The sequence below is a fragment of the Sander lucioperca genome, chromosome 22 (assembly GCF_008315115.2).
Source record: "Sander lucioperca isolate FBNREF2018 chromosome 22, SLUC_FBN_1.2, whole genome shotgun sequence".
Taxonomy (NCBI): domain Eukaryota; kingdom Metazoa; phylum Chordata; class Actinopteri; order Perciformes; family Percidae; genus Sander; species Sander lucioperca.
In genome coordinates, this window is record NC_050194.1 from 19,507,744 (window position 1) to 19,530,993 (window position 23,250).

The 23,250-nt window shown below is 39.1% G+C and overlaps 1 protein-coding gene across 2 annotated transcripts; it reads right to left on the reverse strand.

The window, feature by feature from the left end:
- Positions 1-1,840: 1,840 nt before the first annotated feature.
- opn4b (opsin 4b) lies at positions 1,841-20,220 on the reverse strand. Of its 2 annotated transcripts, XM_031315359.2 has the most exons (11): positions 19,923-20,220; positions 11,424-11,560; positions 11,142-11,275; positions 10,036-10,239; positions 9,501-9,672; positions 8,947-9,108; positions 7,854-7,961; positions 6,875-7,046; positions 6,554-6,745; positions 3,479-3,550; positions 1,844-2,335 (listed from the first exon to the last, which is right to left on the reverse strand). In XM_031315359.2, exons 1-11 carry the CDS (start codon positions 20,043-20,045, stop codon positions 2,159-2,161), a joined length of 1,653 nt encoding a protein of 550 aa, XP_031171219.1. In that variant the 5' UTR covers positions 20,046-20,220; the 3' UTR covers positions 1,844-2,158. The 2 variants fall into 2 exon arrangements, with proteins under 2 accessions (XP_031171221.1, XP_031171219.1); XM_031315361.2 differs by lacking the exon at positions 3,479-3,550 and having other exon boundaries at positions 1,841-2,335; positions 19,923-20,045.
- Positions 20,221-23,250: the final 3,030 nt, after the last annotated feature.

A 23,250-nucleotide genomic window follows, 5' to 3' on the forward strand; every position in this document is an offset into this window, starting at 1 on the left:
TAGGTACACAGTATTGGGTATTGGGATGTACTATGGTGCTGTGCCACATTTGTGAAAGGATTTACAGTGTGGTACATTATGTCACCAGGAGTGGAAAAATCAATGACAAAGAACCAGAGGGAAAACGATCTGACTGTATCCTCTCATGTCCTGATGCATGTGTGTATATGTGTCTGATTACCCAGTTTAGAAGTAAAACACCTCATATTAAAGCTGCATTAAGTGTGATTAAGTGATGAGAGACTGAGACTGAAATGAGCAGTCAATGTATCCTGGCTAACATACAGTATTAGAAGTGTTTTCCACAGGTTGATTTGATTTTAAAGCGGTGGTTTTATGTGCTAGTGTGATGCTCTATAATTTTAAAGTCAGCTGTGAAGCAGCAGCATTGCATTAGGGAGGTCATTTTTAAAAGGGACATATCGTGAAAACTCAGTGCTTGTGCACAAACATTTGGGTATCTGGAGGGCCTACCAACCCACAAACTGTGAAATAAGACAACCCAGGCAGTTTCCTGGTGGCTACCTAGCTCAGAAAACATTCAACAAGCCAAAGATATGGCTCCCCTTCCTATTTCACATGCAGGTTTATTAGAACATACTGCCCCTATAATATTTTTATATTTTTCTCGCAAGCCAATCAGAGCTGACTTCGCTTTCGGGAGGGGGCTTAAAGAGACAGACAGAGGGTAAATACCGTTATATTCAGACAGACAGTATATGATCATTTATTTTATTTTTAATTAAAGCATGTTCTAGGAGAAACTCATAATACAAGTATGAACCTGAAAATGTACACATAAACACAGCCATTTAGTGTTGGTTAGGATCAAAAGCTCTTTTGTACTATTTAAGCCACTAGGTCACATTCTTACTAAAAACAGAGCGCTTCAAGCCAAGACTCTCCTTTAAAGTTTTTGCATTTTTAAATAAATGCACCACCCGAGAAGACAACACAGTCAATCTGAACTTTCAGCAGATTTTCAGGCAGGCTATTTTTCAAATTATAAATACAAATATACACAAAAAATAAATATATTTTCACATTCACTATATGGGAAACAAAGGTGCTAGAAAACGGTGTACTTTAACAGTTACTTGTTTACTTTGACTCTCACGTTGTGTAGGAGCAGTTAGCTTGTGCTAACTCTTGTGCTGGTAACGGCTCACAGTTAATAAGCAGCATGGTTTTAGTTTTCTTTGAGAACAAACGAGTTTAAAGTGGCTTAAATCTGCAGAGTGTTGATTCTCAGTGGGATTAGTACTACCACCAGTTCCAGGAGTCGTTTGATTTAATTCTAATATAGAAAATACTGATTAATGCATCAATATTCATAGTATATTCTCAAATGCTCAAGTATAGTTGAAAAACCCCCCACAAACAATAGAAAGACTATAGAGGTGGGTATAGAGAATTGGTTCTGAGTTGAAACTGATTTCATATTAAGAAAAAGAGATTGGTTAGAAAGCATGGTTTTATATAGAATGGACAGACCGACTGCGCTTAGGTTTATTTCGCTAGATAAGTATGCATGTAGTGTTTAAAATATGGCTGATAAACTAATTTATCATGTTTGATGGCCCTTAGTTGTAGTCATATTGCCCCAGAATCAGCTAATGGTTTGTTAATGGTAATGTTTAATCACATACTGTATGTAATCAACATCAATGTAAACCAAGACCAAAAAGATTTAGAAAATGCATTGCAATGTATGACAAAATGTATTTTGGTTTCTTCTACGCAAATATGATGACAAGAATCTGAATCAACAATCACTAAAAATCAAATCAATAGCCAACCCTTGAGATTGAACTTTTCACCATCTCCACCCACTATGATATGTCGGAAAAAGTAAAACACATATATGTGTGCAAATACATACACATGTATTTAAATGTACTGGGTATTCACGCACACACACTCAGTATGCAAAAGAATAACAGAGAGCATGCTCTGGTTTTGAGTTATTATAACTAGCAAACAGCATGCTGATACAGAAAGGTCCTATGGAGGGAAATACACACACACACACACACACACACACACACACACACACACACACACACACACACACACACACACACACACACACACACACACACACACACACACACACACACTTCTGTCCAGCTGTTTATGGTAAAGATGTTGTCTCCAGTTAGGCTATGTCAAGGGGCTCCTTGGCAACCGGGCTATACGTTTTGGTCAATTTGAGGTTACCTTGGAAACACGCGGGACTAGGCAGTATAGACGGGCTGGATATGGAGGTTACAATGACGGATGACGTAGTCTTATACAAAGTCCTTGACTCAGACTCCTCCATCACTCTGTCCACCTGTGTAAAGGGGATAAAGAGAGAGAGAGAGAGAGAGAGAGAGAGAGAGAGAGAGAGAGAGAGAAAGAGAAAGAGAAAGAGAGAGATGTTGAGGTATTGTGACTGAAACTCGACATGTCGAATGTGAGTAGGTGCAAGGGTGGGGGAGAGAATGAAGTTGTATCAACTGTTGCTCTGACTAGCCAGCGCAAGACATGAAACAATCACAGCTAATTAAAGGTATCGATTGGTTGGATTGATGAATGGCTGTGCCGCAGTTGATGGAGTTGGACTGTATCACACTGTTGACCCCCTGAAATGAATAGCTCCACACGAGAAGAGCAAAGTACTATAGCTGAGCATGTTTAGGTAGATGTTTTAAAAGGATAATTCTGTTTTATTACAAAATTAAGTTTTGTAATTTTGGCCAAATTGTCTCTGTTAATATTTTATATGGTTTTGCTCAAAAGAAACATCAAATTTATTTGTATTACAAATCTTAATGATTTCAAGTTAGACTCAGAGCAGCTTATTCGAACTTGGGTGATTCTTTCGGTACAATATTATTATATAGTCAATTATATTACAGTCAATATTGTCCGTGGAGTCAATCTGTCTTTTCTTTTGAAATGAAGACATTGTCTTCTTTGATTTTCCACAAGGTTTGATTAATATTGATGTCAGAGTAGTAGCAAATGAATGAAACTGGACAGAATGGAAATCACGGTTGATTAGATCGACTAGAATGAGCGGGGGAGGGAACGACTAAAGAGATATGCAAACCATTTCACATTACTTTACACTTTTAAAACACTTGTTCAGCTGCACAGAGTTATTTTCATTGAGCTATTTTAAATGTTGTAGAATCATTGAGCAGTGTTAAAGAATGTGTGACATGCCCCTTTAAATAGCTGTAAAACACAAATGACTTAAACACCGGACAGGTGCAGCTTTTTATAATAAATAAATCCCTAAAAAAACCCAACAAGGAATTTATCTTACTGACAGACAGAGTTCAGAGTTCTATGACACAGGCGTATAAGCTAAACCAGGCTTTTTCTACATTGACAATTTTTTGCCGATTTAATTTTTTCATGGGATTTGTTGATTTTCTTGATACATGAAAAACACATCTACTGCTCAGGGCAAGAGGTGGACTCTTACAGTAGCAGGCAGATGACTGGTTGGCTGCAGGCTGATGTCCGACATGGAGATGGCTTCAGGCTCTGTCAGAGTCTGAACAGTACGCACATAAACACAGCCATATAGTGTTGGTCAGGATCAAAAGCTCTTTTGTACTATTTAAGCCACTAGGTCACATTCTTACTAAAAACAGAGCGACTTCAAGCCAAGACTTCATTTAAACACGGACATTTAAAATAAAAGAGCTCTCTTTAAAAGTATGTCACGTTGTTTCCTCCCATTGCTTATGACAGTAACAATCATGTGTTAAAAGCAACAGGATTAGTATAAGCACTGGAAATTGGGGCACCAACAATCTCATGTTTTTTCTTGAAACCCGCATTGTTTAAAATACATTCTTAAAGGAATAGTTTGAATATTGGAAAATTTGTCCAACCAGCAACTCTGAACAAACAAGATACGTGTCAATTAGTAAGCTTTAAAAGTGCTGGTAGGCAGATTTTGTTACCCTTGGACAGAGACAGGCTAGCTGTTTCACCCTGCTTCCAGTCTTTATGCTAAACTAAGCTAACTGACTGCTGGCTGTAGCTTTATATTTAGCGGACAGACATGAGAGTGGCATCGATCTCATCTAACTCTCTGCAAGAAAGTGAATGAGCGTATTTCCCAAAATGTCAAACTACGCTTTAAAATCTAAAAGTATCAGGTATTAAAAGTACTTCAGAGGTACCCTGAAGTTTCTTTAAAGAAATAAAAATAGGCAATATTCGGTAAAAATGAAGACCAAATAAACAAAGAATTAAAATATAGCAAAGGTTATACTAATCACAAAGGGAAATATGTTATTTCCCACATTGCTACTATTGTCATTTTTTGCAAGAGTATAAGTAGGTAGCAGCAGCAGCAGCTGCGATTATAGACAAAAGTAAAAGTGTATATCCTCTGCTCTGTGCAGCGATAGAAGCAGATGGAGGTCAGAGACTCCTCGACAATCAGCCGTCTTCATCTGCAACAAGTGCAGTATGTTTAAACACGAGTTGCGTCATGCAAGCTGTGGATTAAATCTGAAACTCCCAGATTATTGGATTAGTTTTTGGACCCTCAGTAATGGAGTCCTGCATGGCAGTATGGCTGTACAGTGTGTGTTTGCAACATGTGGGTTACTTCTGTGAACTAAGATGATTACAGAGAGACAAAAAATGCTCCATATATTAATGCCCCCATAGAATGACCTGTCATTTTTTAATTGGAATGGCAGCACAATGCTTAGAACAAAGAAGTGAAAATGAAAAGTTTGGGGTTTTACCTAGTCTGACTCACAGGATGTAGACTGTGCGTATAAGCCATTGGACACCTATTTCAGACGGAATCCTCCTCCCCTTCCACTATTTGCATGTTACCGTTTTTAAAATTCCCGTCGCTACGTGAAACAACAACAACCTTCAAGCTATAAACATACACTAAAACAACTCTGAAAATCACAAGATTTGACAAAGATTTGGATCGTGCAACCAGGCAGGCCTGCTTGGTTCTTTCGGTGAATGATTGTAAAGATTTACAAAGAATACAGTATATTAAGAACATTTGCTGTCTAACAGGGACGTTCTTGCATGTTTGCCCACCGGTTATGGAAAGTTTCATAATCCAAGACTTACTTAGACTTAGAAAACTTGAATGTCCCCGAGAGGCAATTTGTTGTACAGTACAGGCATATTGACACATAATCCACAACACAAACACTGAACCAGGCATCTACAGCACTATTTATCTAACATGGCCTATGGTTAGGATCAGGTTATGCTCGGAAAGAGGTAGGCATTCATAATGTTGCACTTGGTTGTATACATGAAGTGACAGAAATATAGTTAGAAAGAATGAAAAATGAAAAAAGAGATCTTGAGAGCGAAGTTCAAACCAAGCATACTTCCTCACCTCCACACAGCTAGCCAATCATGGCAAAGTGGGTGTGTGAATGTTGGATCGTCCGTTTCAATAAGTTACAGAAATTGTCAGATACAGACCCTTCTATTCAACCTTCCTACAAGCAATAGTGAGTGGTCAGACAATGTCTTACAAAGTAGTTTTTATTCAGAACAAGCAAAACCTGACTCTTGATCAGAACTAAAGAAGCCCTTTGGATAAAAGATGACAAGTCTTCAACGTCTTCTAAATATAACTTGGATGACAGGGAAGACGAAGATACTTCACATTCTATCAGAGCTACTTGCTAGTTGAACTCTTGAGTTGTGCATGCATGCAATGTGATGTAATGTAATGTGATGAACAATTGTAATGCTTTTTAAATGGTTGTGTAGTATGTGAAACATTTGAACTTTGTGGAACTACTAGTGGTAGTATCAAACAAATACACAGTGGCTGACAGCAATGAATGCTGATACCCTCCAATAGATCTAACCGGGGACATTAAGGGTGATTATGTTATTCCAGTCTAGGGGATGGTAGTGGCCTATAGAAAATCATGTAAAAGTCACACTAGTCTGGGAGCTACTGTTTTCTTTCTGGAACCCTCATTTCTGTGACTTAATAAAATAAAATAAAAAAGTAAAAAGTGAACAAAAACTCATCAAAAGATAGAAACGGGCAGTTCAGAGTGTTAACCAGACTCCATGTGATATGTGATACTGAGACACAGTTAAAGCATACAGTTACAGGGGAGCAAAGCAACATGACCACATCAGATTACACGCTGAAGAAGCCTGGATTACAAAAAGGCCTCTAACCATTATGACCTCATAGAGTTAGTTACTTGCCATGAAATACTGAACATAAACATGACATATATTGGCTTTAACAGGACACCAAAACAACATGACCTCACTTCTCAAATTCAGGAGGAGAGGATTAAGATCAGCCTTGACGTAATGACAAAACAGAAGCAAAACCTCCCATCAAAAACATCATGAAACTAATGTGAGAAGCCCTTTATCAGTCTGATGTCACCTATTTGACACTTAAAGTAGTACAGTTAGAAATGCATGACTTTACATTGCATACATCTACAGTTTAATACATACTAGTGCACCATAAAGTATGTAAGTAACAGTATGTTGACATAAACCAGGCCCCAATACTCACTGTGATCTGTGAGAGGTGACATATTGCCGGGTCAGTGGGGTTGTGGGCAGCAGTTCTCTCAGACTCTCCAGTGTTGGGACCTCTCACCTTTGTCCTCTTGCTGGTAGGGCGCACCTGTTTGACATCACCGGACAACTGACGAATGACAGACGTCCGAGACGAGCAGTCCTCTTCCGTGTCTGAGAAGCGGGCCTTTCAGGCAACACACAGACAAAATAACACACACACTAGACTAAAATCAGCAACTCGTAATTCAAAGCATTTGCCATTGTAAGTGTAAGACAGAGACCAGATACCAGATTAGATATGAGGTAAACTCACTGATTCGCTCTCAGACAGGGAGGCCCTGTGGGGCTTGCTGGGGCGTTTGCACTCCGATTGGCTGGTAAGGGTTGATCGGCGGGTGGACTGGAAACTGCTGCTGCTGAAACGGTCTCTGCCAGTAATACACAGCAATGCCCTGAGGTAGGGAATATACGCAGCGAGCGCTGACCTAAGGGAGAAATAAAGAGAAAGATTCAAATCCATAATTTAACCAATTTATTTTTTGACTTAAATGAATAAATTGCACATCCACCAATTCAACTTTTGCTTGACATTGCCATTAATTCTTCTTTTGAGGACCCTATATGTGGACAATTTTAGTGCCAAAAACGCCACTGACAAAGTAAAAAATAATCTTCAATTCTATTAAGTGCTGATCAGAAGGTGAACGACCAGAAACTGATCAACATTGATATAAATATGGACTAAGTGAGCACCCTAGCTATTGAAACTGGTGGACATAGACACACCTGGCAACATGGAGAAAACAGTGTCAGTTCTGCCAACAACAAGTAGAGAAAGAGCAATACCAAGAATTCGACACACTTTCAAAATAAAATTCAATATTTACTTGGGAAGAAAACTAACAGCAGCTAGCAGCAAGATATGTCAAAGCATGTCACAGCCTGAGGGAGAACACATGAAACTTTACTGAGTTATATGGTTTTCACTTTTACCATCATTATTGATACTTTATATTTATTAATGATTTGTTTGCAGCATCTTTTGTTTAATTTATCTTAATATTGTAGTTGTATAGTGTACACATTTGTATTATACTTGCATTGTAGCCTTATTTGACCTGTTTTGGCAATACTGTACATATTCATGGTCACAAAAATAAAGTAAACTTGGTTTTGAGAGAAGTGAGAATGATCATGGTTGGGTAAATAGTAAATTCATCATAGTGTTATTTCCAGAGCATTCATTGAATCTGCTGTCAATGAAACTTAACACTTGAGCGTGCATACTATACCTGTATTTGGGATGTGATATGGCATATATGATGGGGTTGTAGATTGCAGAGGCCTTGGCGATCACCGCAGGAACAGAGTTCATATACGGAGTCAACATGTCAGCGTACCTGAGAGACAGGAGAGATATTAGCAAGAGGAAGACAAATGAGGGAAGGAAATGAGACAAATTCATGTGGTGGGTGTCTTCCCTTGTACAGGATTAGTGTAGAGACAAAGAAGTCAAACACACAGTCACACACACATTCATGTTTTTGTTTAAAGATCCCATACATAGGCACTTGAACTTTCTGGAAAACAGTGTATTTTTACTGACTTCATGCTGCAGAAGCAGGGGTGACATCCAATCAACATAGCCATCTCACATTTTTAAACAATCTTGCCTTTCTGCTCATCCTATAAAATCAAACAGCCTTTCATTGTTTCACATAGTCACATTGTTTGTACATTCTTTTAATGAAAATATTGATTATAGATCTGTTCTAATGAATGATGTTTATGTGTATTATGACAAGGATTAGCTCTCTCAGAATCCTCTGCTGCTCTGATGCTCTGAGCTCTTCTTCTTCAATTTTTTTTGCCTAATCTAACTGTATAACCATTTGCACTAAAAGGGACTGAATCAGGATTAATGTCCTACCTGCCAGGCAGAATGTGGTTTCAATTCACTTGCTTGAGATAACGTCAGGTAATCCATTAAGGTATAATTTTTGTTTTGCTTTAGAATGAAAAGCCACTGGATGTTCTCTCCTACAGTATATCCACAGCATTGCTGAATCTGCTGCCATCAAAACTCTGCCTGGTTAAAATGGAGTGCTAAATGGATGACCTTTGACTAGAGTATCTTTAATAACATATTTAACCCTAAACTATCAGTACTGCTTAATAATTGTGGACCATATCCCCCCAAAGCATAGTGCTTTGCTGGTTTTCAGTTCTTATTGAGATGATTTGACATCACTAGACTGTAAAAAAATAAATTAAAAAAAATCTCCTTAGTGGCCATTGACAAAGCACACACACACACACACACACACACACACACACACACACATACACACACACACACACACACACACACACACACACACCTACCCAGCGAATGCAGTGAGGGCCACACAGGAGTAAGGGGCCCAGGAGATGACATATAGCAGGATGACGATGAGTGCGATCTTGGCCATCTTCCATTCACTCTTCATCTTATTGAACTTCTTTGCAGAGTCCCTGTTGCCCTCACAGCTGATCTTTGTTAGCGCTCTGTCAAACACAGACGCACCATAGGTATGAAACCTTATTTTTGCTTTTAGTTTCAATATAATTTGTAATTGTAGATCAAATTTGACAATTCAAGTTCTTTTTCACTTTCCAAGAGCTTTTAGTTTGTTTGTTTTAAATGAATTGACTACGATGTGTATTGTACTTGCGTGCACACATACAATTTGCATCACCCATACAGGCAGCAGTATTAGTATCCAGGCTGAGCAAGACATCAGTATAATGTGATAGAGAAACCCTGACACTTTGTAAATCAACAAGACATCAGTATATCAACACATAGACCCATGTCTTTATCGATGCATGTGGGCCTGTGTGCTGCAAGTGTGAACACGATAGGATCATGAATAAACGTAGAGTGTGCGTGTACCAACCGGGTTGTGTGCCTGATGGCTCTGAAGATGCAGCAATAGCTGTAGATGATGATGAAGAGAGGGATGAAAAAGACGAAGGTAAAGAGCAGCATGGTGTAGCAGCGGACAGACGGGGTAAACGTCATGTAGTCCCAGGAACAAGACGTCATCAGACCCTCTGGGACATAAGCACCTGTGGAAGTGCATACACACTTTAGTAATTACTTCCCACACCATGAAGCCTTTGACGTTTTCAGTTGCGGTGATTGACAATCTTTGAAAAAAATGTATGTCGTCATTGACTGCTGACTCCTCACTCCTCTTAATCGTATGGTTGGGGCTGCAAGTTATCAACAACTGCATCAGTAGCAAAAAACATTTCCAGGAATCAGGCTTGGCTAAAAACAAGCCTTACCTAGCCTTACCACAACACTGATTATTTTATGGAGCTGACAAAAAGACAGCTGAGAAAAAAAATACAAAAAAAAACTAAATCCCCCAGAGGATCACACTGATCAACAACTCAGTTTAAGGGTCTAGGTGCAGTTGTACTCACTCCAGCCAAAGAAAGGGGGCAGGCTCCAGCCCATTGTGTAGACCCAGGCAACAGCCAGGATGCTCAGAGCTTTCCTGCGAGACATCATCCCCAGAGAGGCCAGAGGCCTGGTGATCACCATGTAACGGTCCACCGCGATCACCATCAGTGTCATCATACTGCACATACCAAACAGCGCTCCGCAGAAGGCATACATCTCACAAGCTAGAGGAGGAGAGGTGAAAGAAATAGTAAAGAGGAAGGACTGTAACTATCAGGATAAGTCCTTTTTCTGGCAGTAGATCATGCAGCTCCTGAACAACAGCTGGAAAAACATTAACTGATTATGTTTCTAAACGTACAACTTACGTTTATTACATTCATTCATGCACACTTGCAGATATATGTGCAAGCATTTACACGCATGCACACACGCAATCGCACACACAGTCAAAAATACAATCAACACTCAATCATCACTTTATAGCTGCTGTCCCTTCAGGCTCTGAGTGTGTGACAACTCCTGAAGGAAAACACAGCGTTCCGACTATCAGTGTTTGATCATTGGAGTGTGGTGCCTCTTTTACCTCCTCTTAATCACTGTTCCTAATACGTTGCATACTGATGTATAATGCGCACTATGGTACACCCCCCTCCGAACACACTCATGTAAAACACACTACCAACATGCATTATTGCCTGCTCTTTGACATCAGTGGAATTTGGATACTGGATGCTGCTTTTCCACTATAGCACAAAAGGATGATAGAGGATGGCAGGTTTGTGTGTGTGTGTGTGTGTGTGTGTGTGTGTGTGTGAGCGTGTGTGTGCGTGCGTGCATGCGTACATGCGTGCATGCGTACATGCGTGCGTGCGTGCGTGCGTGTGTCTGCGCACGGAATCTTTCTTGAACTGTAGGTCACACTCAAATGGGTAGGGAACCATTACAGGTCCCTGTGGAATTAAAACGGTGTCCATACATTTTAAAAAGAGTGATCATAATATAATTTGTCTGTTTAGGTTATTGTTGTTGTTGTTGTTGTTGTTGTTGTTGTTGTAGTATTAGGTACTATGTGCAGCATCTTTGAATATATTAAAAGTGTAAAAAGTTTAAATGTACGTGTTACCTTTCTTTCCAAAAATCCATCGCTTGTGCATGCTGGTGATGAAGAAGGTGGGTGTCTGAGTAATACACATGAGAAAGTCTGTGACTGCCAGGTTAATGATGAAAATGTTGGATGGTGTCCGCAAGCTCCTGCTCCTACAAGCACAAAAACACATACAGCTGTTGAAATATTGTCATTAATATTGAACTAATGATCTCATTATTACAGATACATAGAAAAAAAAACAGTGATGCTGAACAAGTTTTTTGAAGGAAGCTCATTCTAAACTGTACAAAAAAGTACCTGCAGAAAGCATATATGACCAGGAAGTTTCCCAACATGCCTGTGATGCCCACAACCAGGATGACAATACCGATGGTGTAGTGAGCGTAGTCTGGGACATCTACTGTTGGAAATACGTGGCTTGGAACCACGGAACCCTAGAAACAGAAAAACAGGGAGGAAGGGTTAACCTGTGGTGTTAGAATCATAAAATAAAGTGATGATAAGAAAGCAATGTCATTACAAAAACAATGCTGGATTCATGGCAGGTCTCAGGATCATCGCTGTGAAGGAAATTTAATAGTCAGATTTACACAATAGAACGAGTAAACGGCTATAAGCAGAGGTGGAAAATAAATTTAGATCCTTTACTGATAAGGAAAAGAAGCAATACCACAATGGACCATGACCATTTGTAGTGAAAACTGCAAACTGATATATCTTATTTTGGAAAATCTTAGGAACAGCAATCACAAAAATGTAGAGATAATACAATACAATATTTCCTTCTTAAATGTACTGTATGTGGTGTAGAGATCCAAAGTAGCACAACATAGAAATACTTAGAAGTAGCAGCACCTCAACGTTGTATTTAAAAGTACGCTGCAGAGCTTTTGACCACTAGTTGTGCTATGGAGCAATGCTCATGTTTGTATCATGCTCCCGCAAAAGTGCCCTGGCGGCACAATTCACATTAACTCGTTGGTGTCATGCTATTTCACTGATACTGATACACTGATCACTGACAGTTGGTAGCGGTAAAGCACAACAAAGGGTAGCAATGTGTCACAAAGGCAAGACTGCAAGCTCTTAACACAATGTTGCAATGCGCGATTTTAAATATTTAAAAATAATTCTCAAATGTTTTACGAGAAAGGACATGCATTCAGCCCTCAGGGCCTCAAGGATTCATACACTGCATTTTGGTGAGAAAGTTTTGGTCACTGGGAACTCAACAGGGAAACATTTTAAGAGCTCGAAGAGATGCTGTGAGTCAGTTTTTGCTTGTTAACTCCTACACAGTTGAACCTTGTATTTCCCACACTTTGTTGTGTGGGGCACGCTGTAAACACACATACAAACACATCTGTACATGGGTGGAAAAGCACTCAGATCTTTTTCTTAAGTAAAAGTAGCAATACATAATACAACAGTGTAGAAATACTCTGTTACAAGCATTTCAAACTTGTAAATGTACAAATGTATAAGCATCAAATAAATGTAGTGGAATAAAAAGTACAATATGTACCTATTTATTGTAATAAAGTAAAACTACTTAAAGGATAACTACCGTTTTTTTCAACCTGGACCCTATTTTCCTATATTTTTATGTCTCAGTGACTGGAACAACAATCTTTGACATTGTATCTTTGACCAGTATTAAGCGAGATCGCTGCAGTCGGCAGCGGTGAAACAAGCTACAATGTAAGTTAATAGGACAATTGTGCAGCTTGTATTTACCTCCACAAAAGTGCTCGTTTTGTCACTGACAGGCTCAGATTAATATTCTAAGTGTCTGACAACATTATGGAAAGGACTTCTAAGGAGGTCGACCTTTCTGTTAAAGAGTAAGATCCTTTTTTTAAACATAAAAACATCTGCGAAATTGCATTCGCCAAAGCACCAGACTCACTCACGCACAGTAATTTTAGCATCGTAAAATACACTTCATTCAAAGTCGACAGAAACAAAATAAAACTATATAAAATAAACTAAATTATGGCTGCTCCGCAGCGATAGTCGGGACCAAGCATTTCAAACTCGCAGGGAAGGTGTCCAAAGCACAATGGCTGATTATGAGATAAGATGTAACCATTGGACCTTGAACTCCCAATCTTCGGCTCCAAAGGCAAGCACTGATCTCACTTGATTACCTGGGTAATGTCACAAGGGGCGTTGTTCCTAGTAGAAAAGGAGCAGGCTTGCGTGAAAATGCAGAATTTTAAAGTGCTGTAAAAATGAATTTCTCATTAGACAATTCTGAGAATTTGTGTACTTGGTTAAGACACTATAAAGATGCCTGTAATTTATTTTCACAAAGATCAATGAATGCCAAACTGATGTTTAAAGATGCTCTATTTTGCATTGAGTGCAATGTGTAGATGAGGACACAATTCCAAAAAAAGTTTTAAATCCACTTTTTTAGATGAAATTCTGAAATTTTGCACACCAAATCTACAGTAATCTTCTAATGTTGTGAATTTTTTCTATGAACATCAAAGATTTAGTTTGGAAGAAATTGCAGGATTTGTTTACACTATGGTATGCAATAAAACGTTTTAATGCACTGTGAGCAAAATTTTTGATAAATCAAAAATTTGAATGGTAAATTTGTGGAGGATAGTCTGGAGATGAAGTTGCTTAAATTTGGTGTCAATTGAAACAAAAATGTGGGAGGATATACATAGGTTTAAGAAGTTTTGCAGTTTTTGAGAGAGTGATTGACTTCAAAATTGCCACTAGGTAAAAGCGGAGTACAGTTTCTCCTCTATTTGGGCTACAGTTTGGCGTAAATTGAGATGTTGTAGCATGAACAGCTGATTTGTTATGAATTTCTAAAGTTTAGAATTTTAGATGGATGTTGTAGCGCCACCATCAGGACAATTAGCACACAAATTGCACTGATTGAGTTTGGCATAGGACTGGACTTGTGTGTCTAGTTTGGTGAGTTTTCATGCTTGGGAACATGGATTTCTTAGGAAGATGAATAGTAATAATAATAATAATAATAATAATAATAATAATAATAATAATAATAATAATAAGCCGTTTTGGGTCGTCTTTCCACTTTTCCAACCATCACAACTCTAGTTTTGGTTGAAATAAACACATAGTTTACCGATTTATATGTGAAAATATGTTGGCTCTATACACGCTAAAAGTATTGATTTTTTTTTTTTAAATGGAGTCTGGTGGGTTTAGCGCTAGCGACCTCAGAGATGTTTCTGGTTAAACAGAAAGGTCTTAAAGAGGTTTTAAAAAGGCCTATCTATGTAGGGATCCTTTCCATAATTTTGTCAGACACTTACAATATTCTCAGCCTGTCAGTGTTAAAATAAAGCACTTTTAGTGGACCAAATTGACGCTGAACATTTGCCCCATAACGTCACATTGCAGCCCGGTCTGTGGCTGCCGGTTACAGCATTCAAGCTTAATACTGGACCAATTTCACAAATCAGTCACTTACACACACAAATATAGGAAAATAGAGTCCAGGTTGAAAAAAATGGTAGTAACCCTTTAAGTGCAGTTAAAAAATAGTAATGAAGCTAAAAAAAATGTCCATTGTTTCTTATAACTCCCTAAAAGCTGACTTTCTAAGAATAATTAAGTTTTTTTTTCACTTGACAGCAGCATTTTTTTTCTGGGAAGCCGCTGCACCTCAGAGCACAAAGCTCCTCTTGGGAATTCCTTTCAGTCATCGCGACACACTCTCCTGCATTAACACCTTCCTTTGGTCTCTTGCTGTGTTTCTTTCAAGCAGATGCACACCCACGCACATGCTGAAACACACACCCACACACACAGACTACATACACTAAATCTTCCTAGAACACAGAAGTCTCCTTTGACTAATCCTTGTGTGGTGCCTTAAATAGTAATGCTACACTTGCCGCTGCATTTGAGTGTGCATGTGTGTGTGTGTGTGTGTGTGTGTGTTTGTCTGCCTACACAAATGTGCCTGAGTGTCCAGAATCTGTTTCATCAGTCCTACTTTTCTACAGAATCACAAGCTCTTGTTACTAAAAAGGATGACATTTGATTACAGTTTTTCTTGATTGCTTTGATGCAGGAGTCAACTCAAACTCCACATTTTCAAAACATTTAACACAGGCCGAAACAGTGGCACTCATGGTCAAAATGACACATTTTGTTTGCAAAAGGCTCTAACCGTGCCAAAACATTTAAAATATGCAACAAAAGCAAATTTTGCCTTCAAACAATAGAACTTGCAAACAAGTGTATGAGCTCTTCCAATCAACCATTACACAGTGGACAACAAAATACAAAATACAGCACTCAGTGCGAATCAGTGCACCATTGCTTGTCACTGTAGTCTATGACTGTACATAGTTTTCATGCCAGTGCCATTTGTTGTCAAATTTGCCTTCTTGCAAAGAATTGGATCCAGAATCAGAAATGTTTTGATGCAAATTTTATTGATTCCATTGATTCTTATTTTCAAACTGTGGCTGAAAACTGAAATACTGTAAATATTACACAAAATACATGTAAACCAAACCAAAATAAAAATTATTAGAGTATAAGAAATTAATAAAATTAATATAAAATATATTACAGTAAAGTATAAACATCTATTACTGTAGAGTATAAGAAATAGCCACTATTGATACTCAGTCTCTTCTGTCTTGACGATGGGGCCACATGGCCTAACCCTGCAGACTGATTGCTAATTGAAGATTTGTGTGAAGGAGTGTCAAACAGGTGCTTCAGTGATTTCATACTGGGTAGTTTCTAATAGTTAGGAACAGATGCTTTTTGTTTAGTAACCATAGCTAAAACAATGGAGTTTGGACTGCTTGAATGACATCCGTGTTAACTGTTCTGCAAAAGGGTGGGGAAAATGTGTCAATCCAATGAGAAAGACACATTTGCAAGAGGTGTCTTCTGCTCTGCTGAGACAGTGATGATGAAAACGAGTGGATCCCAGTTTCTTTAAGCAGGTCAAAGCAATCAAGAAAAACTGTAGTACAGTAAAATGTGATGGAGTGGTTATGAAAGCAAATGAGTGAAAAGGTTGTGGGGACAGGTGCAAGGAGTGTAGGTGATATGCAGGGGTGTGTGTGTGGAATGTAATCACACTTAGATCTGGTCTGACAACGTCATATGTGACAAAGTGGATCACTCAAGGTCTCCCATCCCTCCCTGCTTAATTTCTTCCTGTTTTTTTCTTTTCACATCCCTGACTCCCTCCCTGCTGAATCTCTTTCTCATCTCCGCTGTCGCTGCTGATTCCCAATCCCTGTTAATTACCTCCTTTACGTCTGTTCCACAAATCTCTCTCTGTCACTCCTGTCCTTCCTCTTGCTTTCTCTCATTTCCTCTAGCGGCTCGGGGCCAGATTAACACCAATCACACGGTTAGGAGGACGGAGAGGCACGGTGAGTAGCATAGAAGTCTCCACTGCAGTTTGTTTAGGACTTGAAGATGGTAAATAGTGGATGGTAATGTCTCTCAATACACTACGTCTGTGAGCACGTACTGAAGCCAAGGTGACAGCATTTCTGGCTTTCCCTTCATCAGTGGAGAGCAAGAAATATAAATATAAATGGTCTTGTGGCTGTCTTATGCACAGTGATTTAAAACAAAGAGACAAACTGAGGGATAAAGAAGACAAGATTAGGGATAGAAGAGAGTGAGAGACAGAGTGGGATAGAGGCAGAGAATTAAACATCCATTGTAGGAATTAAATCTGAATATAAAAAGCATGCATGTGCGCGCGCACACACACACACACACACACACACACACACACACGTACATACAATCATTAACAGCTGTGCACATGTGTTTGAATGCTCACAAACACATTTACTGTTATCAATTTATATGCAACATATGTGCACAAATCACTCTGTAACAGCCAAGACTAATTTAATAAACGTGGCAGAAGGGCTTCGCTCTGTACTTCTAGGCATGCTTATAATCAGAGCAATGGCTCATTTAGAATAGAGAAATGTATTTTCATTAGAAACAGGTCTATAGCCACTCAGGTGTCATATTACAACAGAGAGCCACAGGACAATGTGACTGAGCCTTGACAGTAAAGGAAGAGCTTTACTTGCATAAAACAAAAGGTGATAATTCATTATTGTACTTTAGGCACCGAGTATTCTGATTCTGATTGGCTGGAAGGGAACAATTAATTTCTAGGAACCATACAAAACCAAACACACCTGGGGCGACCTCTAGCTCACCCAGTAAGAGCGTACGCCCCATGTAGGCTGAGTCCGTTGCAGTGGTCCGGGTTCGAGTCCGACCTGCGGCCCTTTGCTGCATGTCATCCCCCATCTCTCTCCATCTTTCCTGTCTATCCAATGTCACTATCTAATAAAGGGAAAAAATGCCCCAAAAAATAATCTTAAAAAAAAAACACACCTGACGAAGGAATACGTTTTCCATTTTAAATCTCTTCAGGTGGTTATTTGCTTTCTGCCATCTATTACAATCAGGTATTATCCCTTACATATCCCTTACTGTCTCTCAGTGGAAGCATATCGTAATGATAGATAGCTTGCTACAGTATATGGTACATGTTTAAATTAATGTTGCCAAGACAGTAAAACAAAAGGAGTTATTACATTTTTTGTTGTACTGCTTTTTTATTGTTTTGTCTGATGTAATATATGAAACTGAAACACAGTTAATCTCACTGAAAATGATCATGTGATTCTGCATACATTTGTCATACCTGACATAAACACATTGATACAAAGTACAAGATGATGGAAAAGGATACATTTAAACAAATTGCTCATTAGGATTTGGGCTAATCTTTGGTTCACAGCTGACAGATTATTGGCAGGACTGGCTAGAGAAAGTAGATGAAGAAATTGAGTTTTCATTTCATTAGTTTTAGTATGCACAATTAAAACCTTGTGGTCTGGCAAATTCATCTGTGTCAGTATTCGATTGATTTAACTTTCATCATAGTTTATCATAGTGAATGCTAATGTCAAAACAACCAATCAAAATCTACTTCTACCTTTCTTTCAATAGTCCAGAGACTTTACAGTATTGATAAATGCTGCACTAACTATATATATATATATATATATATATATATATATATATATAATAAAACATAATAATAATAATTTAATCTTCCCTTGCTGGATGAATAAAGTACACCTTCTTCTGCTTCTTAACTGCACAATATCTGCCCTCTGTATCTGCTGCACGTCTCGAGAAAGTCGTTAATCACTCAATAAATTTGCTGTGGTTATCTGCAACTTCAGAGGCAAACTCATTTGTTTACCAGCCAACACACTCTAATCTGCAGAGCAGTCAGAGGACATAATCACAAAGGGCCACCAGCACACACGCAAATCCACATATATGCACACGGACACACACACCTAGACGCATACGCATTCATAAATTGGACCCATATTTTTCAATCATCCAGAGATTGTATATTTGATAAATGATCAAAAGAGAAAAAGGCAACAAACAGTGGTAAAAAGAAAAGAGGGCTCTAGAGAAAAAACACAGAACACTTTTAAATGAAAACCACACTTATTACGAAGTAGAAGATCCCATCTGCCTCAGTAGAAGCTGCCCTCCGGCTTTAGTATCAGCTTTCTCAGCACTCCCACCATGAAGGCTAGACCACAAAAGCTACAGAGACTGAAACCTGCAGGTCTGAACTTCAAAGTCCGAACTGAACCATTCACACTTGTTGAACTATATTTACCGTAGTGGTGCCCCCATTTGCTTCTCTGTCTTTCAAACAGCTCTTTATTTTACGTACAGTGCAGAGGTGGATACACCGCTGTATTGGTTTACACATCTGTATAAAAAGATTTCCCTGAAGGCTAGACGTAAACCAATCCCACTGTCCGACGCAGAGGGAGACAGAGATGGAGTCTCATTCATCAGACTTGGTAATGAAAGCATTCTCAACACATGTTGACTTTCAAGGCATAGAAATGTGTACTAATTTACAACCAACAATCCAAATCAGCATCCAAATTAGTTGTATGTTTTTATGCTGCTTTTCTGCAAATTGAATTTCCTCTTTTGGGACAATAAACATCTGAATTTAAGATGCAGACTGCATGTGGTAATTAGGATTAGGACACTGTGTGTATTAGGTCTGTTATGGGAGGGCACACGTTGTGATTAAATTGGTCTACTGTATAAACACTATTTAGTTCAATAACACACGAAAAGTCACTATTGTGCACAAACAAGTCCTCTGAAATGTTACAGGAATTCTGACAGGAGATGAGGTCCCTAAACCCACCACAAATTAAGATAATTATAAGAAAGAATTCATGATTGACATGAAAGGTGAGCAAAGGTGTTGTCACAAAAAAAGGGATGCATGCTTTGATCACAGAGGTGACAAATATATATAGAAAACCCACAGCAGCTTTTTTTACAACCATTGCAGTAGGCTATAAGCTGGATAAACATCAGAGATGACGGAAGTTGCGCTTTAATTACTCCTGCCTTCATTCAGCTCCGGTGGTGAATGAACGGAGCGCAGATGCGCAGAAGAGGAAGATGTGATTCATTCATTCACAGAGTTAACATCTCACTCACACCTCGCTCATACGGAATTGTTTAAAATTATCTGGTGGAGGATTGAAAACATAAACATAAACCTGACTATTTCTTTCGAATGTTTGCCAGATGTTGCTTCCTAGTTGCTCTGGATGGGATCGTGGCGCGGTTACGCATGGCATCGCTGCAGCGCACAAAAACTCTCCATTCTAACCGAGGTATTCCTTCAAGCACCAAAAAACTAAAAGAAGAGCGCCGGATACTCACAGCTGTTGCAACAGGAGCCAGCTCCATGAGCCGGTGCGGACTGATGGAGCTGATGTTCCAGGGTGCCCGGGCGGTCGGGTCCGGTGTGGAGACCCCCGGTCCAATCAGGAGCCTAGAATCCATTCCCGGTCCACGGTGGTTAATCTAAAGCGGTTGTGTGTGATAGAAGTGGACCTGGAAGTGTACAGTAGTATATATGAGGAGGTCTAGGAATCCAAGTGGCCAGTCATCATCGCTGCCCTGCTCTCAAATCCCACTGTGAAAGAGCTAATGGTACAGCAGCTGTGGAGGGGTGGGTAATAAGTGCTCTTTGTGTCTCGTCCAATCCATGCTCCGGGGATGCCTTTGAGTGTGTCAGATTTTTCTTTTTCTTTTTCTTTTTTAATTTATCTTCGAGCAATCAATGGAGAAGTTTTCCCTCTCCCTTTTACATGTCTTTCAGTTTCCCTATGCTTTCTCTTCTGCAAAATAAATAATTTACACTATCATGCAAAGAAGGATCAAAACAATAATTTGCCCACAGGAACACAGCAGAGATCCTAATTTTCACGCACAGCTTCCAGAAGTCTTGCTCACATCTTGTGCATTCATGTTATAGATCAAATCTATATTTATTATATTGCAGCAACCTGACTCATAAAAATGGACTGTGTTTCATGGGCAGGGAGATTAGAATTTTTAGTGCATCCAAGGTTTGAGGTCGCAGAACATGCTGCTGCAAAGACTAAAGAAGGATAGGAGAAATTAATAGATAAAAGAAGGATTAAAAGGAATTTGCTTTTGGGGTTGATTTGGCAAATATTCAGCGTAATTTTTTAATCCTAAAGAAGAGGAGTGAGGAAGTAAGAATACAGACAAAAAATGGAGGGAAGAACTAAAGAAAACATGACAACTGACTTAAAGGGAAAACATTTTTTTTAGTGTTATTCTCATAATCATGTCCATTCTGACTATTGTTCATGGTAACTTTGCTAATGATTATTTGTTAGGATCCCAATACAGTTGGAAAGAAATAAGAGGCTGTTTACCTACTTTCAGTCAGAATCAGAAACAAGCGTTTTTAACCCTTGTGTTGTCCTTCGGGTCACCGGGACCCGTCCAGTTTATTTGACGTTTTGTATTGGCCTGGCATTGAGCGTTATTTAGTGCTGTCACAGGACAGACAGCTTTGATTTGAGCTTAGAGATCAGAGATGCACTAATTTGTGTGTAACTTTGCTAATTTCTCTGTCTCATGATCTCTGGGGAGGATACAAATGGATCTGAGCTACTACAGTACGGAGGGTGATAGAGGAATATGTTTGCTTGTGACTAACTGCTCCTGGGTGAACAATAAAGCATGCCTTTCACCTCTACACAAGATGACATTTAGCCGAGGGTGCTCTCCCTTGTGGACGGAGAGAACGGCAGAGAGGCTGAATGTTAGATTTGTAATATGTTGAGGAATTTAAGCGTGACCGTCTTCCAGTTTTTGTCCACTCGTGAGGGAATTGCAAGATCTTGTGATGCCTCACTTTTATTATATAACAAAGTCCTTGTTTCCCCAACTCCTTTCTTTCTCCTTACTTTTTTTGCACAATAAAGCACACTAACCCCTGCCCCCGGTAACCCGATTTACTGTTTATATAACACCCTATTCTGTCGTCTTCTGTTTTCAACAACATGTTGCTAATGCTCTATAATGCTGTTTAATGCTCCATAATACAGCATAACTACCTAAACTTGAAGAAGTTAACTCACCTCTGGAATGTTAAATGTTGATAAGAGGAAAATCTGGGAGACCAAGGACCATGTTTAACTTGGCGGCATTTGGCCTGTAGAAGGATGTGATTGGTTACAGGAAAGTGAGTGACAGGAAAGAATATCTTCCACATTTTCCAGGCTTGACCCCTGTCCCATCAAGGTCTCTGCACGTCTGCCTCTCTCATAGCACCGCACTAAATCATTTACTTTTACATTTCTCCATCTTCTGCATGTGAGTTTAAGGTTGCAGCATGTTTAAACATTTATCTTCCATCATTTTCCCTTTTCACTGAACTCTCTAACAAACAAACACATCCTTCCTGCATGGGTGGTGCATGTTTTGATTTTATGTGTACAGCGTGTCCATGTGTGTGTATTTGCAAGCAACGCGGCCCTCTGGCAGCTGCAAGACCCACAAAGTAACTGGTCCCATGACGGGGAGTTCTGGCTGACATTAAGAGGATCAGAATCTGGGACAGGACTTACACAGCCATAGCATTATACAAACAAAGCAACTAATACAAAGATTAAAACAATAAAACTCTGTGTGGCATGATCCCCTTCATCCTTCCTCCTTCCATCTTACATTCCTGTTCAGGTTAAATAAAGTTATTTATTAATCATTAGCTTCAAATCCAATAACCCAATTTCAGGTCATGCATCAAGTTGATGTGCCAAGGATATTGCAGACATGTTTGATTGTTGTGTCTACATTAACAACAAAATGAGTCTATTAAGCAACATTTACAGAAACACAATTGTAAGCAAATCTTACATAAACATATACAGCACAAATAAGTTCAACCAATTCAGGAATAACAATAAATTAAAGCCTGTAGCAAAGAAGAGTTATTTCATTAATAGTAATTATAATTAATGAATGTTATTCATTGTAACCCTGATTCTATGAGGACAACCAGAATCATCTTTGGGCTTGCCCACTCACTATTGTGGAGGCCATTGGAATTTTGGATGAATAATTAAAAATAATATAGATTTTAAATGGCGGGAAAGCACAGGAGTAACTAGTATAATTAGTAATGGCTTAATTTCTGTTATATATTTTTTAACACCCACTGAAAATCTAGAGAAAACTCAGATTGGACAGATAGTCTAGCTAGCTGTCTCAATTTACCCTACAGAGATCTGAGGAGCAGTTAACCATAGTCCTCATAAATCCAGTTTAAAATTCCAACACAAAGAAAGCGGAAGGAAATGGACATACATGCATCCGGTGGAATTTCCTGCAACACCGGAGGGGGGAGATATCTGAATGTACAAACAAAAAAAACTGTTAAAACGTATAACCACTGTAAGCTTTACAAGATATTTTATATTTTTCTATTACAACCTCTAGTCCCCCTGGTGTGTTTGTAATTCTAGACTCAAGTTGTAAGTGTTGTAAACCAAGAGACCATAGTTACGGTGCAGCGGCTAGGACTATGGAGGAAGATGGGTAGCTCACCTGGTAGAGCGTGCGCCCCATGTACAGAGGCTCAGTCATCACCACAGTCGCTGCAGGTTTAATTCAGACCTGCAGCCCTTTGCAGCCCTTTGCTGCATGTCATTTCTCTCACAAAGAAAGC

Bases quoted from the DNA above. Each gene is read 5' to 3' on its own strand.
- opn4b (XM_031315359.2), bottom strand. From the start codon at position 20,045: ATGGATTCTAGGCTCCTGATTGGACCGGGGGTCTCCACACCGGACCCG. The intron at 11,561-19,922 runs GTGAGTATCCGG...TTCTGTTTCTAG, and splicing joins TGGCTCCTGTTGCAACAGCT to GGTTCCGTGGTTCCAAGCCA. The intron at 7,962-8,946 runs GTAGGTGTGTGT...CCTGTCTCTCAG, and splicing joins GCCCTCACTGCATTCGCTGG to GTACGCTGACATGTTGACTC.